The 18872-nt window shown below is 35.1% G+C and overlaps 2 protein-coding genes across 2 annotated transcripts; both read left to right on the top strand.

Moving 5' to 3' along the window:
- Window positions 1-1846: 1846 nt before the first annotated feature.
- LOC131629189 (uncharacterized) lies at window positions 1847-3384 on the top strand. Its single transcript, XM_058899985.1, has 4 exons — window positions 1847-2210; window positions 2329-2536; window positions 2637-2690; window positions 3375-3384. The coding sequence occupies exons 1-4, from the start codon at window positions 1847-1849 to the stop codon at window positions 3382-3384; spliced, it is 636 nt and encodes a 211-aa protein (XP_058755968.1).
- A 157-nt stretch (window positions 3385-3541) lies between these two features.
- Window positions 3542-11446, top strand: LOC131629173 (vacuolar protein sorting-associated protein 51 homolog). The gene is made up of 20 exons (XM_058899966.1): window positions 3542-3822; window positions 3916-4055; window positions 4214-4268; window positions 4404-4511; window positions 4742-4840; window positions 4952-5029; window positions 5767-5844; window positions 6088-6210; window positions 6889-6989; window positions 7077-7144; window positions 7676-7749; window positions 7892-7958; window positions 8256-8365; window positions 8510-8782; window positions 8899-9015; window positions 9791-9862; window positions 9954-10004; window positions 10353-10580; window positions 10698-10874; window positions 10978-11446. The coding sequence occupies exons 1-20, from the start codon at window positions 3640-3642 to the stop codon at window positions 11098-11100; spliced, it is 2325 nt and encodes a 774-aa protein (XP_058755949.1). The 5' UTR covers window positions 3542-3639; the 3' UTR covers window positions 11101-11446.
- The last annotated feature ends 7426 nt before the right edge of the window (window positions 11447-18872 follow it).

Genomic DNA, 18872 nt, shown 5'->3' on the forward strand with positions numbered 1-18872 from the left:
AGAAGCGGGAAATGCCATACTCCTCTAAGGAAGTTTAAAAGAGACGACACGAGTACTAGAAAATGCGAGTGTCCATTTAAAATTCATGGTTATATGTAGGCTAGCAAGAAGTGAAAATTTTGTGTTATTTGTGGTTTATATAACCATGATTTGTGATAAAAGTTACAAGGTCATCATAGTGCATGTCGGTTCAAACTGAAAGAGAAGACATGTATTAGTGACATGTCCTTGAATCTTGTCCAACCGAAAAATATACTTGCCACATTGAAATGGAAGAAACCCGACAACGTATCAAATATAAGGCAAGTGTATAACATCCGATATCGCAATAATAAGGCGAATAAGGGAGATGCAACAATTGTTGAAATTGTTGGGTGATAACAAATACGTGTCACGGTACCGAACTTGCGACAATGAAGTTACAGTCTGAGATATTTTTTGAACTCATCCGGATTCGATAAAATTGTTCAACACGTTTTCAACAGTGCTCATTCTCGATTCTACCTACAAGATCAACAAGTATATACTTTCGTTATTTGAGATGGTCAGTGTAACATCCACCGAGAAGACATATGCGATTGATTTTACTTTTTTTGGAGTGTGAAAAAGAGGATAATTTTACACAGGCATTAGAGGTGTGCCGATCACTTTTGAAGGAACAAGTCGAGATGCCTAAGGCAATTGTTACGGACCGTTATACTTCGTTGATGAATGCGGTGGCAAAGGTATTTTCTTCTTATAATGCATTACTTTTTCGATATCTCATAACATATAATGTGAGAATTAAGGTTAAACCCGCGGTAGGGACGAAACAAGTAGAGACCGAAGGTGGGAATTCGGTGAAGCCCGATGTGGTTGTTGAGCAAATAATGGATGCATGGACTCGTATTGCAAATTCTTCAACAAAATAATTATACGCCCATTTCGTCATTCAATTTCGGAAAGTGTGTGAAAAGTATCATGATTTATTGAAATATGTTGAAAGCACAATTCTTGATAAGGTGGAGGAGAAATTTGTGTGTGCGTGGACTGATAATGTCCGACACCTTGGGAATACAACCACCAACAGAGTTGAGTCGACACATGCTAGTTTGAAAAATTGGTTGGCTAATAGCAAGGGTGACTTGTGTCGAGATTGGGACTCCGTCAATCTCATGATTAAAAACTAACACAATGAGATACAAATAACATTTGGTCGGTGCATTGCGGTGTTGGAACATCGATTCAAGGACAACATACTTTATTCTTAATTGATCGGCAATGTGTCTCAGGGCGGGTTGAACTATATTTTTTACGAGGCCAAACAAGGTGAAGTTGTAGGTTCCGATAGCGCAAAGTGTGGTTGTACTATTTCTAAAACGTATGGTCTCCTGTGTGCGTGTGTTATTGCTAAAAAGATAAAACTAGGCGAGACAATAAGAATGAACGAAGTTATCCCTCATTGGAAAAGACTTAGTTTTGATGATGATGGTTGCATCGAAGGAGAAAAATCGAATATCTCTATTACTTGCAAATTGGAAGCGATACAAGAGAGGTTTTTTAAGGTCGATGACAACATGGAACTCCACATCAAAGAACAATTGCGGAAGATTGGATATCCCGAAACAACCGACATGAAACCGCCTTCTCAATCGATTAAGACTAAGGGTGCTCCAAATATATTGAATCCTACACCGAATGACAACTCGAGTACACAGACTCCTTTGTATTGTGAGCACGTCGATAAACTTTTACTCGACTCACCAACTCCTAAATCTAAAAAATCTCAAACAAATCAAACAAAGGAGCTCACATAAGCAAACCGCCTCCGACACCTATTCTGCCGAAAATTCCAATCATCAAAGAGATGCCTATTTCACAGAAAATTCCATTCATCAAAGAGACACCATTTTTAATGCACAAATACATCAAGTGGATCGTCAATGTTGTGGGGGACGGTAATTGCGGTTACCGGGCCGTGTCGGGGTTGCTTGGTAATGGAGAGGATAGCCATACTCTTGTCCGTCATCAACTTATCCAAGAGTTGAAGACGCATAAAGACTCGTACATGCGATTATATGAAGAGGAAATTAAATTTGAAGCAGTTAACGAAGCTCTTGTTCCTTGGTTGGGCGCTTACACATCCGTGTCAAAATGGATGAGATTCCCGAAAATGGGACATCTTATTGCAAACGCGTATGATAGGGTGTGCATTGACCTGACGCGTTATGGTTTTTCGGAAACCTTTTCCCCTCCGCACCGCACCACTTACAAATCCAAATGATCGTATCATGTGTATTGGATGACTTTCAAAATCGAGTCATTTTGTGCAAGTTTACTTGAAACCAGGATGCCCCATATCGCCTACCTCACCGGAATGGACGCTTTATCATACCGAAGATGTCGAGGCGTTGACCGATCTTTTTGTTGATAGGATGCACGAATTTGAAAGATTGAACAACATTGAAAAGGAATCGAATAAGGAAAAGTCAAAGTTAGAACCACATATACATTTAGCCGGCGATAGTTCTTTTGATGTGTTTTGTAGTTTCAAAGTGTAATATATGCACTATTTAACATTGCAATATAATCATTTTTTTTCAATTATAAATTCTAATGGAAGGTTTAATATGTGTTTATGTCTTTTTAAATTCTAGGTTGCATTATAATTCTGCCTTGCTAAAAGAACTAACAGGGAAAGTTCCGTTGATGTATCTACGAAAGGTTCAAAATTTGCAAATTATGAGTTTTTTTCCGTTGGTACACCTACAGAAACAAAATATCTAGGTTCTTTCCGTGGATATACCTACGGAAGAGTCTGTGACAAAAAATGGATGGTCCATATTCACCTAGGTTTTTTTTTTATAAATTTAGGATTTCTAATGTTGTATTTCACACAAACATAAAATTGCCTCAATATGAGTACAACGTTCGTTGGTATGTCGCAAGTGTCTCCTACTCCGACGGTAAAACAACCGGGCGAACGTTCAAACTCAACGAGTACACCTCACTCGACGTTATCATTGACGAAATTCATTACGCCTACCTTATGGTGACAAACGAAAGGTTGTGAAGCTCGAGTATCGTTCAACTTCATTGACAACGGAAGGAACGTCGTTTACAGCAACTTTGAACTCAAGAGTCGAGAGAATGTTTTGGCGATGTGGCGAACGTATTACGGTTTCGGAGAGAAAATTCCGCCCGAGTTTGTAGCGAAGGTGCAAAGAACGATCGAACAAATCTTAGAAATGTGCAAGCGTCCACTGGACTATTGAAATGTAATGTTTAATTTACAGTTAAAATTATCGATGTAATGTCAATTTTAATCTATGAATATTGTTTTTATCGTTGCAAATGTTGTTTTTCTGGTATTCTGTATCTGATTTATTCTGTAGATATACTTAAGGAAGTTTTCTGTATGTGCATGTACAAAAAAATTTTCGCGCAAATATTTAAAAAAAGTGTTTTCGAACGTACATCTACGAAAATCTCTATTTTTTCGGTAGCAGGTTAATTTCTAATTATTGTACTTAAAAAAAGAAAAAAGAAAAAACCATCGTCTTCACAAAATCTTAAAACCAATTTTTTTTCAATTCATCATTTCACAGATCAGAAGAGAAATTGAATTGATTCAGCACATCAGAAGAAAAAGGTGTGAAAATGGGTGCAGATGAACCACAGCTCGATGATAAAGCAAAGAGAATGCGAGATCTGTTATCCAGTTTCTACTCTCCAGACCCTTCCATCTCTTCCAACTCCACCGGCATCACTTCCCCCAAACACGCTTCAATCGACGACATTAACTCCTCTGAATTCGATCCCGATCAATACATGAACATACTCGTAATCTATTCTCCCCCTTGCATAATTCATCTCTATAATTTGATTTCGTTTTCATTAAACTGAATTGGTTAATTGATTCATTTGATTTGAAAGGTATATAAGTCCAATTTGGAAGGGTTACTTCAGCGACATGTTGAAATGGCAGCTGAAATTAAGAATCTTGATACTGATTTGCAAATGCTTGTTTACGAGAATTATAACAAGTTCATTAGCGCTACAGATACTATAAAGAGGTAGTTTGATCGCTATTTTTCTCTTGATTTGTTTAGAGTGTTTGTTGTGGTATGAAACTCTGACACCGGAAACACTACACCGATACTAACACACTGATACAAACACTTTTAGAGGTGTTGGTGCTTAAGAATCATTATATTTTGCTTTTGTTGAATAGGATGAAAAGTAACATTTCAGGGATGGAGACTAATATGGAACAGCTTCTTGACAAGGTAAAAGTAGTTTTAGTTTTACAGCGTTCAATTTTGTTGTTGTTGTTGTTGTGTTCTTTTATTGAAAAGAAGCAAATGAAAAGAGGAAGATAAGGATTTGAATTTGATAGGAATCCGTGTTTTTCCGTGGTGTAGATAATGTCTGTGCAGTCAAGGAGTGACAATGTGAACACTTCATTATTTGACAAAAGGGAGCATATTGAAAAGCTTCATAGGACTTGCAATCTTCTTCGGAAAGTTCAGGTACTAAACCAATTGTCCGTGTCGTTGTTCACTGAATAGTTAGGTTTCCACATATCAAACATGATGCAAATTGAGGTTTTGCAAAATGGATCTAACAATGAAAGATTTATTGTTTCAGTGTGTTCCCTTGTTGAATGATTCGTCTATATCTTTATATGTGTGATAGCTTTATTTTCTTACAAGTGTTTATGTGATATGACTGACACACTTTTCACCCTGTCGAAGAGTAGTTTATATATGATCTTCCTGATAGACTTGGCAAGTGCATCAAGTCGGAGGCGTATGCAGATGCAGTTAGGTTTTACATTGGAGCAATGCCAATTTTTAAGGTTTCTTTTGCCTTTACATGGTTTCTAATTCATTCCCTTGATTACTTTTACACGGAACATATCATTCTTGGTCTCGGATGAAATATCTTGGTTATCTTTCCTTTTTGTCAGGCATATGGAGATTCATCGTTTCAGGACTGTAAGCAAGCATCTGAAGAAGCAATAGCTAATGTAATAAGAAACCTGCAGGTATAATTCTAGCATCTTGTCAGGAACTTTAGACATGGGCCAATCATCCAAATTCAAGCCAGGGGGAGATATGGATTATTTAGTTAAGTTATTAGTCTCCTATATTCTATCTATCTTATGTCTAGAATAGCCATATCAGTTCATAACATGGTATGACACTCTTGATAGATATCCATATGCTATCTTATTTCGTTATCGAATTCATAGTAAAATTGGATAGGATTAACTTCTCTTGTCATTTGTTAAACCTTTCTATTATAGTTTTCCCAACATGGGCAAAACATATAAACAACGATGAAGCACTGACACGGGACATTGTGAAACACTAGTGCTATATATAGTACACTAAGCGGGTTCATCTCATAATGTAACCCTTATAGAAATAATTCCAAAATAAGAAGACAATATGTGTTTTAAAACTACTAGGGGTCATTTTACGACTATATGTTTCAATGAATGAAGTTTGTGTTTCATATATTTTAATTGATTTCAATTTTCGAATGTAATATAGGTTGACTTTTAAAAAAATATTTTATTCTTCAATTATAGAAGTGTCTGATCAAAAGAGTAGATATTGGCTCATTCTCTTGGTCCATCTCCAAGCATGGCAGTTTGGAGAGATGTCGTGCTTTATAGTATGAGAGTCAACTTTAAATCGATGTTATGCTGAAATAATGTAATTAGTTTATTAATGTTTTTGTGATTTGATTTCTTTTTCTTTCCCCCTCTCTAACCAGGGGAAGCTATTTTCAGATTCTGAATCAATACAAGTGAGAGCCGAGGCTGCAGTGCTCCTTAAGCAGTTGGATTTTCCGGTTTGTACAGTTTTTTTTATAAAATTTATGGAATGTCATTGGTATTAGGTAGTATCTATTTTCTGAATGTTTACTTTTAAAGAACTTCCCTTATGATGTGAAATACTTCTTTTTATTGATCTGTATGGTGAATTTCGGGTCTTTCATGTCCTTCCTTTTAATAGAGGGAATGAACATTATTTTTTTAGGTGTTATTGATTGAGTTTATAATTATTTGATAGTTGGTTTTCTATTTGTTGGCAGGTGAACAATTTGAAGGCACAGTTACTTGAGAAATTAGAACAGTCCATTACAGACATTCAACTGAGCCCTGAGGAAATAAACATTGCTTCGGGAGACTTTTCTCCTTCAGCATCTCCTCACAAGGTAAGTAGTAGCAGAACAGTATACAGTATGTTTTTGTTTATTGTCCTTCTTCCTTGCCCCATTTCAATCAAGATAGTGATGATTCTGTGAATTAATAATAATATATGGCTCTGATCTGAGCAATGTGGATGCCTATCTGAGGAGTTGGAGTACATCCTTATAGAAGATAGATTAATGCTGCACTCTATAAAAAGATGGTTTTTGTGAGAGGTTCATGTGATGTAATCGAATATTGCCGACTCGACAAATAACAGCAAATAAAATAGTATCACATATAGTATGAGAGACTTGCTATTCAAACACAACCAAATATCAATCCCAGACACTGTATGCCATCATGCAGAAAATGCTCATCAAATCTGTATGGGCACGATTCCAAGGTGCATGGAAAATATGAAAAAAATCCAACAACCATATGCGTTGTAGATGTCACTTTTGTGTTTAATAAGCATATCTCATAGTATGATGGTTGTTTCATTGTGTCTAATTATCTGCCACTAAATGGATTAATGGAATATTTATAATTATAGGATGACTATTCTGATTATATCCAAAATTCTTTTTTTCTTTCTTTCTAACTTATCCTAATTTACTTTCATTTGTACATATGTTTTATTTCATATCTGATATTAAGAGACTGATAAATTAAAATTGTTTCTCTTCCATTTCCTATCTTAGGCAACAACTCATGAATTTATGGAGGCAGTTCGTGCTCTTTTAGTCATATTTCCGGATTCAGAAAAGCAGTTAATCAAACTCGCTCAAGATTTGGTTACAAAGTTAGTATTTTTATCTACTATAGGCAGCCATTTTATCCACTGCTGGTAAAATTTGTATATTCTGCTCACTTTTTCAATGTTTGCTAGGAATTTTGTGATTGCAAAGGAATATGTAAAGACACGGATTCACCCAGCAGATCTACTCGGTGTTCTTCGTAAGGAATACAACTTTGCTGCTACTTTCCCAATTTCTAGACATATGCTTGGTGGCTTTTTAGTTTTACTTTTAGTCCCACATTAAGTAGACGTGCCACAATGATCTTTGAATCCCATCTCTGTTTTATAATATGTAACTTTTGTTTAAATAGAGAACAATTGTATTTTTAGTCCATAGTCCAATTTAACTTTGGCAAATGATTTTTTAAGTAAAAACTAACACTTCTGTTTTAAATATTTTTATAAAATATCAAGCAATCTAGATTAGTTTCTTAGAGGCCTGAATGTTTTGAAAGTGGCTTGTACTTTCCATGAATGCACCACCATGTTCTCATGGATCATATGCATCCATTTGGTTTTGTTGTCTTTCTGGATGCCTTTATTGCAATGTGGTGTTTGTTTAACTGTGTCTTCGATGATTTATTAGGATCACAAAAAATCATTCCCATCTTTTGCTTTTATATTTGCATCCTGTATATTTTGTGCTATATATGCGGCCTGACTATGATATCTTTAAATGATATTTACAGGAGTTGTTTGGAATGATGTACTTCTGATAGATGAAGTCTTGCCGGAAGCAACTCTCTCTAACCATTCTCTTCAGGTTATCCATTGATGTCATTGGCTCAAATTTGATTCTGGCCTAAGCTGTAGTTTTTCAATTCCACTTCCTGTTTTTCTCAGTAATAAATTTGAAGCCTATGTTAGAAAATAGATTTTCATCAATCAACCCTTAATATTTGTAGGCTGCAAGTGCTGTTGTTACGGTGTATGTTAGAAGTGCATTTTCTCATCTTCTGGAAGACATCTCAGGTTTGTTCTAACTTCTACGACTCATTAAGAATGCTGCCAATCTTTAGTTTCAGCTCTAAGTTTGAAATATTTACCGTACCATATCGTAGGAGAATTATGAAGTGTCGAAACTGAAAAACTTTGCCCCAAGCTGACTGCTTGTTTTCTAAAATGACCAAATCACAAAATGGTGTTTATTATGTTGTCACCGGTTCTTGTTTGATGTCTAATATGTAGTCACGTCACATGATTGCTCGTGGAAAAATCTGTCAATTTTTTTGCATTTATTACTATGCTGAGTTGGCTTCTGTTTAACAGACTCCTTCTTACAAGTCCTGAAAAAGGATGGAGCAGAGCAGTACTCTCTTGAAGCTGTTCTTGATGCTAGTACAAAAGCAGTTCTGCAAGGAGGCATGAACATCTTGTTGGTGAGCACTTTTTATGCTCAGACTAGTCTAGTTGATTTAATACAAAAGCTTGATTTAATGTATACAAGCTTGCAATGCTATTGTGTAGAGTTTCTGTTATTTTTGTTTTATTGTGTTTCATCTACATTTTATCTCTCCCTTCAGGACTTCCGCAAAATTTTAGATGATGACTCTGGGATCTTAGTTAGACTAAGAGAGTTATTTGTTGATTTGGTTCAAGAAGGATTTCAAGATTTTTTTAGGCAACTTGAAGATCAGTTCCTCCTATTTTCGGGAAGAAATAATTCTTCAGCTATTCAAGTTCATGGTTTGGCGGCAGAGGGAGCTATTGTTGAAAAAGCTTTTCCTGGCCTTGTCCTAGTGCTGGCACAATTGTCTGCTTTTATTGAACAAACTGTCATCCCCAAAATCACTGAGGCAAGGGTCCACTTTATAGACTTGGATTTGATTTCTGAAATTAGATCAATTTGTGTGGTTATTTGTCCTTCTATTATCCGCACGAGTATTCCTTATAATTTTCCTTGTATCTTCAGGAAATAGCTGCTTCCTTTTCTGGTGGTAGTGTTAGAGGCTATGAATCTAGACCTGCATTTATTCCTGGAGAAATATGTAGAAAATTCCGCTCAGCTGGTGAAAAATTCCTGCACCTGGTACGCTTTCAAGTTCATATACTCTTTTCAATGGAATTGCAGTTCACGTGACAACTCTGTATATAGTCCTAGACTGTATTTGTTAGTAACCGAAGAAATTCAGAATCAATGAAATGAAAATAAAGGCTTAATTCATTATTAGATGGGTAGTTAAAGGACAGTAGGGAAGACAATTTAGCTGTAAGTTCACCAGGTCCGTTTGATTAGACTTGATTAGACAGAACAGTACAAGATGAACCTTTTAGTTACTAGACAACTTTTTATCTTGTATGGTGTTATCTTTATGAATGCAAATCTTAATAAATGAGAGGGAGAGAAAGAAAGGATACAATGAGGAAGAGGAAGAGGAAGAGGAAGAGGGGAGAGAAGAGATGAGTGAGTGTGGAAGGGGAGAGAGAGATGAAAGATAATATTGAGTAGAAAATAAAAATGGTAGTTTAGATAGCTTGTACTTGGGACCAAAAGTTGTCCATGGTTTAGTAAGAGACACATTAATATTTCATCCGATTCCCTTGCCTCCTATTTTGTCCAGTCTCATGCCTGGTTTCTAAATCAAACCGGGTACAATAAGAGTTGTCTTGTCCCGTCCTTTATTTTTTAGCAAATCAAATGCACCCTTAAAGCACTTGTCTGGTTTGATTTTCAAAGAAACTAGTAAGCTTCAGTTCTGTTTTTTGTTTATAGTGTTCTTCCTTGAATGCTTTGGTTTCGGATGATATTTAATCTCATTCTACTGTTTAAGCATCATTTACATATACTGTTTGATTCTTTTCAGTACATAAATATGAGAACTCAAAGGATTTCACTTATTCTGAAGAAGAGGTTTACAACACCTAATTGGGTTAAGGTCAGCCTGTTATATGCTTTTCATTAAAAAAAAATAGATTGGTGATTATCTATGAAAGAGCAATCTAAAGATTATTACTTACTTTATACAGCATAAGGAGCCAAGAGAAGTGCACATGTTTGTTGATTTTTTTCTTCAAGAGGTTGGTATTTATGTGTTTTCATATCAACTGCGATGTTCTCTCTGCCATTTACTATGAAGTCTTGAATATCTTCACTTAAAGATAGTATGATACTACCTCCATTCCTAATCACATGTCGCATTTGCTGAAACTTTTTGTCTCTAATTACTTGTCGTTTTCAAAGTCCAATGCATCATTAAAAAATGATTAAGGGTATTATAGGAAAAAATAATAGTATTAAAAGTAACAAAATTGGTTGTCTTGGTACATGTAAAAAGTCAAAAACATTATGTAAAAAGGAATGGAGGGAGTAGTATTTAATTGCAGTAAACTTGAGGAAAATTTTGACTATTCTATTTTCTGTTCCAGCTTGAAGCTATAGTTAATGAAGTGAAGCAGATTTTGCCTCAAGGCACACGTAAGCACCGCAGGACGGATAGTAATGGAAGTAGTGTTTCATCAAGGAGTAACCCCTTGCGGGAGGAGAAATTGGGTAGGTCAAATACTCAAAGGGCAAGGAGCCAGCTTCTGGAAACACATCTAGCAAAACTGTTTAAGCAAAAAGTTGAAATTTTCACAAAAATAGAATATACACAGGTATAGAGAGTGGCTATCAAATTGGTGATTTAAATATAGACATATTGATGATTTAAATATAAGCAATTGGTTGCAAGCCATGATGTCCATGATGTCGCTTTTGCTGACAAACTGCAGGAGTCCGTTGTTACTACTATAGTGAAACTCTGCCTGAAAAGTTTACAAGAATTTGTCCGTCTCCACACTTTTAACAGGAGTGGATTCCAACAAGTTCAACTGGATATCCTGTTCCTGAGGACCCCTTTTAGGGAAATAGTTGAAGATGAAGCCGCAGTCGATTTCTTGCTTGATGAGGTTTGGAGAAACAGTGTTCCCGTGGTTTTAACTTTTCCATAGGCTCTAGTTTCTCCTTGTCTTCTCCTATGCCTATTTGATTTTTTTTATTCTTTGAACACAGGTGATTGTTGCTACTGCTGAGCGGTGTCTCGATCCAATTCCTTTGGAGCCTCCCATTCTGGACAAACTTATACAAGCAAAGTTGACTAAAACTAAGGAACAGAGCACAACAGTCTCTTCGTAAACATTATTTTGGACTTGAGGCTATGATGATATGGACATTTCATACATGCTGATGAGTACATATATACACGTTCAGTGTTGAGAATATTAAAAAGAGCTGAAGAGAAGGATGTTTTTTATTGTATTCATCATCTCATGTAGAATTAGTGATGGCTTGGAAGTTGATTACTTGGTTCCTTTTCTGTTCAATTTGTAAATCTCTTGTAACTTTGTGTAACATAATGTCACAATGCATATTGTTAGTATTTTTTTAAGTATGGAATTCGAACCTTTAGTCGATTTAAAAATTTACTAACAATATATAGCTTAAAATTTCAAGATTTAAATACAATTTTGGTTCTTATAGTTTTCTATTTGAAATGTGATTTTAGTACGTACCTCTATTTTTAAATCTGGGTTTTTAATCTATCGGTTAGTTTTAGATTTTTTTTTTCTCACAATCCAATTTATGGTTTTTATTTTTTGGATATATCATATTCATTAATGGTAAAATTACAGGAGATGATGTGACATTATTGATTTGGATTTGAAGCAATGGATTTTGAAAAAAATAAATGGGAATTTCTTAATACACTCAATGTATTACTGCCACACTAGAATGTATTATTGCCACGCTACGTGAAAATACAATAATGTACCTAAATACACACCTAAAAACATACAACTAAAGTTGAAATTAAAACACACCTCAATTTTGTAGGTTGACAAAATAAAAATTTCATTGATAACATAAAAAAAAAAAAAAAAAAAACATTACATAGGTGATGTTAGCATAGATCAAACATTACAGTTCAATATCCAGGTGGACGTTGCAACATCTTCATAATATCTTTGATCGATTTTGAAATCGTCGCATCCATCTCGATCAGAACTTTTGTTTCTAAACGAAAAAAGTATTCCACATAACCCTTAAATCTGCACCCGTCTTCAGCTCAAAGTTGCTAAACTCTCCATTGTTGTCAACAAACGACGAACGGTACTTGATCTTCACAATTTTTCGATTGTCGCCCTATGATAGAAGATTCTGCAGTATGTATTTTAGATTTTCAAGAGGGGTGTACTCGTTGATCTTAAATTCAACCGAGGGCTTCACACGTTAAAGTAGACATTTGCGAAATGCCAAATGATGTTCATTCTGGTGTAATATGTTTTGGTATGAAACAATGAGACAAGTGCCCCATATTTGTAGTAGTAGTAGATAATTATGGACATTAGAAATTCTATCTTGTACCATGGAATATTCTGAAAATGCATCTTCAGTACCTCCATGTTATCTTAATCCGCATATGTATTTCCGGAACCTCACATAACAAAATAAAATTATGTTCCAGACAGAAACATAACATGTAATAAATTCATAATTTTTTGGTAACACTAATACAAGATTACATATAATAAATTAATAAAGAAAAGATAAAATGAACCGAAAGACTTGTCGCCGGCTAAATATATAACTATGGGTGGTATCCCTTTTGATTTTTATTTATTTGATTCTCTTTCAATCTCACTCAATTTGGTGAATTTTTGCATCCTTTCAACAAAATGGTCCGACCAAGTCTCGACTTTGGCTGTTGAATGAGTTGTCGACTATGGTGGTGTAAGTGGTATAGGGCATCTCAGTTTCAAATAAACTTGAACAAAATGTCACGGATTTGAAACTCACCTAACATACATAATACGATCATTTGAATTTTGAGATGGGGCAGTGCACAGTGAATTTGAAACCCACCCAATACACACTCTATCTTATGCACTTGCTATGAGATGACTCATTTCAAAGAAGCACGTCCATTTATCCTTTGGTACAGGTCCACTAATGCAAGGAACAAGAGAGTGATAAATACTTCAAAATTATCTTTTTTCCCGTAAAGTCGTGTGTATGATTCTTTATGGCCCATCAACTCTTGGGTAAGTTGTTGGCGAACAAGTGTATGATCCTCTTATCCTTTACCGAGCAAAGTAGAAATTGCTCAAAATCCACAATTACCGTCACCCTTTACGTTGACGATACGTTCAATGTATTTGTGAATAAAAACTGGCATCTCGTTAATGAATGGAATTTTTGGTGGAGGCGGTGAATGAGGTGGTTTGCTAATGTGAGCTCCTTTGAAAACACTTCTTTTTGAGATTCCAGAATTGGTGAATTCAAAAAAGTTTGTCAACGTGTTCAAAACATGAAGGACACTGAATTGTTGAATTGTCACTCGATATAGGTTTGACCTTCTTATGAGCACCTTTTGTTTTTACCGATTGAGAGGGTGATTTCAAGTCTGTGGTTTTCGGATAAGAAATCTTCTTCAATTGCTCTTCGATGTGGAGTTTCATATTGTTATCGAATTTCAAAAATCTCTCTTGTATCGCTTCTTATCCGGTCAAGATAGAGATATTCGATTTACCGTCTTTCATGACACCATCATCATCAAACCCAAGCTCTTTCCAGTGAGTTCAAACTCCATTCATTCGTATCGGGCTATCAAGTTTCACCTTCTTAGATATAAGACAAGCACATGGGAGACCATAGATTTTCATAAGTCTGCAATCACATTTTGAGCTATCAGAACCTACATTATCAACTCGTTTGGATTTATAAAAAATATTAATTCAGACCTGTTCGAGATTTGTTTCCGACCAATTGAGAATAAATATTGTTGTGTTTGAATATGTGTTTCAACACTGTGATGCTAGGACCAAATGATATTTGTATCTTATTATGCTGATTTTGGATCATTTGGCTCACATAGTCTCAATCTTTACACAAATCACCCTTACTATTTCCCAATCAATTCATTAGAGTAGCATGAGCAGACTCAACCCGGTTTGTGTTGTATTTCTAAGGTGTCTAACCTGATTGATCCAACACATACAATCTTCTCCTTCACATGATCCAAAATTGTACTTTCAATATATTTCAATAAATCTGGATATTTCTCACACACTTTTCATAAATGTATAACACCATCGACATATAACTCTTTTGTAGAAGAATTTATCATAACATTTCATGCATCCATTTTTTTCCAATATGACGCATGCCTTGCCATTTTTCCATCTTCACCCTCTATCTCTTTCGTCCCTGGGGCATATTTAACCTGAATTCTCACATTTATTTTTATATGATACCTACAAAGTAATGCATAAGAAGTAGGAAATACATTTGCAATTGAATTCATCAAAGCGGTATTGCGGTCGGTAACAATTACTTTCAACATGTCTTCTTGGTCCTACAACATTACCCAACACACCTCTAAAGCCTAAATAACATTATCCTTTTTTTCCCTCTCTCTAGAAATGCAAACCTGGCAAAAAAAAGTCTTTTTAGTAAAGGTAACACCAGCAATTTCTAATAATGAAAGTCTGTACTTGTTGGTCTTATATGTTGAATCAATGATGAGCACAGTAGAAAACATATTGAACAATTTTATGGAATCAGGATGAGTCTAAAATATATCTCTAACAATTACCCCTTCTTCTCACTTTCAGTACCTAGATACATAACTGTTATCATCTAAAAGTTTCAAGAGCTGTTGCATTTTAGTTCTATCCCTCTCAACGCCTTGTTAGTTTGGTACCGAATATTGTACACTTGCATGATATTTGTGATATTTCCGGGTCTTTTACGTTTCAAAATTGCAAGTATGTTTTTTAATGCACCAAATTCAATGTCATATCTGAAACACATTCCTTATCTTCCGACATGAGGCGACTTGCAATTAGATGACCTACTAGATCTTCACACAAATCAAGGTTATGTAAACCACATATCACATTAAATCTCTATTTGTTATTTGTTAACAAATAAACACGCAACTTAAAGGAACACTCACATTTTCTTGAACTAGTGTCATCTCATTTGAAATTCTAGATAAAAGGTCTATATTTCCCACTTCTTTCGCATGTCAATGTCACAAATGCACCTCTTTTATCCGAACCATTATCGAACCTTCCAATTACAACATCAAACCCCAGTTTAGATACCTCAGTACGAATCCATTGAAGCATGTGATCACAAAATTCAAACTCTTGTTTATTTTTAAATTGATCCCAACACCTATCTCCTTTAGAACAACTCATTTGGCATCCGGAGACACAATAGGTTTCCGAAAAATATTAGGGTGCACCATATCTAATGAAAACAATAACATACAATACTAAAAAATGTACCTAATATTAAAAACAGACTGTTGGAAAATAAAGACTTACATGATTCAGAAATTCATTTCTGGAGGAGTTCATACTGAATCTGAAAATATATTTTCGGATTAAACATAAGTCTTTTCAGTTACAAAACAAGATTAATGTGGGCAATGAGGCTTGAAATAAATAAAGTTTTTCTTGAATTCCATCTTCCTATGCTCCTTTTGATGTGGTGAAACACAATAATAAAGTTTTGGAGTGAAAATCTTGATTGAGAATGGAAGGGTTGTTGAAAAGGATTTTTAGAAACAAATGAGTATGGGGTTTGATCATGCAGGTGACTATTTTTAACAAATTCACGTTTTATAATTCTGGATATGCATCTTTGAAAAAATCTGACATGCAAAGGTGACATATTTTCAAATTCCCAAAGCTTCAAAATTTCAGAAATACATTTTCAGAAACTTTACTGGGATGCTTACCCAATAATACATTGAAGCCTCTTGTCCGAAGATACATCTCCGAAATTTTATTTTGTTTGGCAATATGGTGACACTGATTTTGTGTGTTATTGAGTTATGCAAATCATGCGTATAGAAATACATCTATGAAAACTGATGGGCACTTTCAAATTTCTATAGGTTTCTTTTCCACCTCATAGGATGAGATAATAAATTTACATTGGACCAACGTAATATAAAAATAAAAGCTTGTAACAAGGTTTTTATCGAAATTAGTGTTTGTTTTATTATTGAATGCATTTTTCACATTATTAACGAAATGACACATCATAAAAATAAGCTTCAAATATGATTCGGAAAATATTTGAATCTTGTGATAATATGGATTAAAATATCAGTTAAAATATGATTAAAGTGCATTTAAGTGAAACTTAAGCAAATTGCTTTATTTATAACTATAAGAATAGCTTTATAATAATAAATTCAATAAATAGTTGAATTATGTTATGAATAATGAATGATTTTTTCTCAATAATTTTTTTATTTGTGATAATTTGTATTGATTATTTTGTTTGGTATGATGTCCTATAAATATGACGATCTCATTGTGTAATGTTACACTTGTCACTTGTACAAAATATAATGCAAAACTTTTCATCTTTCACTGTGAGATATTGGATCGAACTCTAGTATGGTCGAAGGGTAACTTCTTGGTTCGACAAGATTAAGCATGAAGTCGAATGGTGTCCACATGCTTGTGTCGAAGATGCTAGGGTTGTTAGCATGTTAAATTAGGTTTTAGTGTTTAAACCCTAATTTGTTAAGTTAGCTTGTTTATTAAGTTGGCTTGTGTAATGAGCATTAGGAAAAAAGCCCATTAGTTAGTATGTTAGGTTTTATTATAAATAGCATACTTGTCTCTCATCATTGCACACAGCAAATCCTAATTTAGGGTGAGAGAGGTTATTTGTTATTCTTGTAAACTTGTAATCTTGTTTTCTAAAAGAAAGTAAAAGAATAGCAATTATAACCAATTCTTGTATTCTTCTTATTCCTTGTTCTTTATTGATCCCTTGTTTTATACTTTGTTCTTGGCATTGAATTCACAACAAATTGGTGCGGTGAGCATGGAGAAGATGCCTTCAACAAAGTATGAGATTGAAAAGTTCACCGGAGTGAATGATTTCGGTCTGTGGCGCTTGAAGATGAAAGCCCCACTGGTTCAGCAGGGCTGCTTGGAAGCGTTGAAGGGAGAGGCAGCCATGAATGCTGAATTAACGGCAGCAGAGAAGACAACTATGATCGAGAAAGCACGCATCACAATTTTGTTGAGCCTTGGTGATAAGGTTCTCCGACAGGTATCAAAGGAGACGACGACATCAGGGTTATGGGTGAAACTTGAAAGTTTATACATGACCAAATCGCTGGTAACTCGACTCTACCTGAAGCAAGCTTTGTATTTATTCAAGATGATTGAAGATAAAGTGTTGGCTGAGCAGTTGGATATGTTTAACAAGCTGATTCTTGATCTTGAAAAGATTGATGTGAACATCGATGATGAAGACCAAACGCTGTTACTATTGTGCGCTTTGCCTCGATCACATGCTCACTTCAAAGAAACTCTCTTGTATGGAAGGGAGTCTCTGACCTTTGAAGAAGTTCAATCAGTTATGTATTCTAAGGACTTGAACGAACGAAAATAGCATAAACCTTCGACTGTTGGTGATGGTTTGGACGTTAAGGGAAAATTCTTGCGAAAGGATGGTAAGTTCGACAAGAAGAAAGACAAAAGTCAGCAGAAGTCTTATAGTGGCGAAGCATCTGGTATTTGATGCTTTCACTGTAAGAAGGAGGGTCACACAAGAAAGGTGTGCCCTGAACGCCTGAATGATCATGGAGGTAAGGATAATGGCAATGCAACCATTGTTCAAGATGATTTCGAATCATCTGATGTTCTTGTGGTTTCAAGCAGTGACTCGAGAAGAAAGTGGATTATGGATTCAGGTTGCACTTGGCACATGACTCCAAACAAAGACTTGTTCGAGGAAATACGTGATCAAGATGGTGGATGAGTATTGCTAGGATACAACAAAGCTTGCAAGATTGTAGGTTTTGGATCTGTGAGATTCAAGCTCTATGATGAGTCAATAAGGTTGTTGCGACTTGACCATATGTACTTTGAGAAGGAGATAGAGGTTTCCTAGCCGCTTTGGTGGTTATAGCTATTTATCGTTGAATGGCATTACGAGTGCCTTTGAAAGCTACCATTATTTTGATGGATCTAACATAAAGAGTTTGGCTAAAACATGATGGAATTGATGTGAAGATGGAGATATGCGCTTCAACCAAGGAGATTTGGATCTGATTCAATTAAATCGAGAAACGGTGGATCGTGGAAATTGTAGGAAGCAAAAATCGATTCCCACAAATGACCCCAATGTTTTGCTATGAAATTGCATGGTGATCAGAGAGTGTGAATTTGCGGTTTGTTGCGGTGATTCAATATTTTTGATGATGTGGAGAAGATGATGATCTACAAGGTTAACACTCCAACGCCCAAATTAATAAGGGGTGAAAAAAGTAGAACTTGAACAAGAATGATTTTTGTACCTCAAAAGTGGCGTGTTTTCCTGTTTAAATATGGGAGTTGGTTGGTATCTCCACATGCATGGGATGTGGTGAACTGTTAGATGAATAATGAGAAATTGACATGGTATCCCGATGATGAATACTCTGTGACCTCTAGAGATGTCTAGATGAGAATATGCCAGATCGACCTACAAGGACCTATAACCTAGCCTATTTAAGGCCAGACCAGGCCATGCCAGACCTATTTAATAAAAAGGTCAGACTTAGACTTTTTTAAAAGTCTATTTAATTAAATAGGTCAGACTTAGGCTATTAAAAAAAAATCTATGAAGCCTTATAGGCTGACCTATATTTTTATATATATTAAAAATAATCTAAATATGCTGGCCTATATATGCAAATAAATTAGAAAAAAATGTTAAATAGGTTGGCCTATATATGCATATATATTAGAAAAAAATAATAAATAGGCTGACCTATTTATGCATATTGATTGACCTATAAGACTTCTTAAATAATATGGATTAATTGAAAACTTTAATAAGAAACAAACTTTTAAAAAGACTTTCAGACTAGGCCAGACTTTTAA

Source organism: Vicia villosa, unplaced genomic scaffold (assembly GCF_029867415.1).
Source record: "Vicia villosa cultivar HV-30 ecotype Madison, WI unplaced genomic scaffold, Vvil1.0 ctg.000534F_1_1, whole genome shotgun sequence".
Taxonomy (NCBI): Eukaryota; Viridiplantae; Streptophyta; class Magnoliopsida; order Fabales; family Fabaceae; genus Vicia; species Vicia villosa.

Excerpts from the sequence above, each read along its gene's own strand:
- LOC131629189 (XM_058899985.1), top strand. The coding sequence starts at position 1,847 with ATGCCTATTTCACAGAAAATTCCATTCATCAAAGAGACACCATTTTTA. Across the intron at positions 2,211-2,328 it reads CATTGACCTGACGCGTTATG|GATGCCCCATATCGCCTACC; the intron begins GTTTTTCGGAAA and ends ACTTGAAACCAG. Across the intron at positions 2,537-2,636 it reads GTGTTTTGTAGTTTCAAAGT|GTTGCATTATAATTCTGCCT; the intron begins GTAATATATGCA and ends TTTAAATTCTAG.
- LOC131629173 (XM_058899966.1), top strand. The coding sequence starts at position 3,640 with ATGGGTGCAGATGAACCACAGCTCGATGATAAAGCAAAGAGAATGCGA. Across the intron at positions 4,269-4,403 it reads TGGAACAGCTTCTTGACAAG|ATAATGTCTGTGCAGTCAAG; the intron begins GTAAAAGTAGTT and ends TCCGTGGTGTAG. Across the intron at positions 7,959-8,255 it reads TCTTCTGGAAGACATCTCAG|ACTCCTTCTTACAAGTCCTG; the intron begins GTTTGTTCTAAC and ends TCTGTTTAACAG.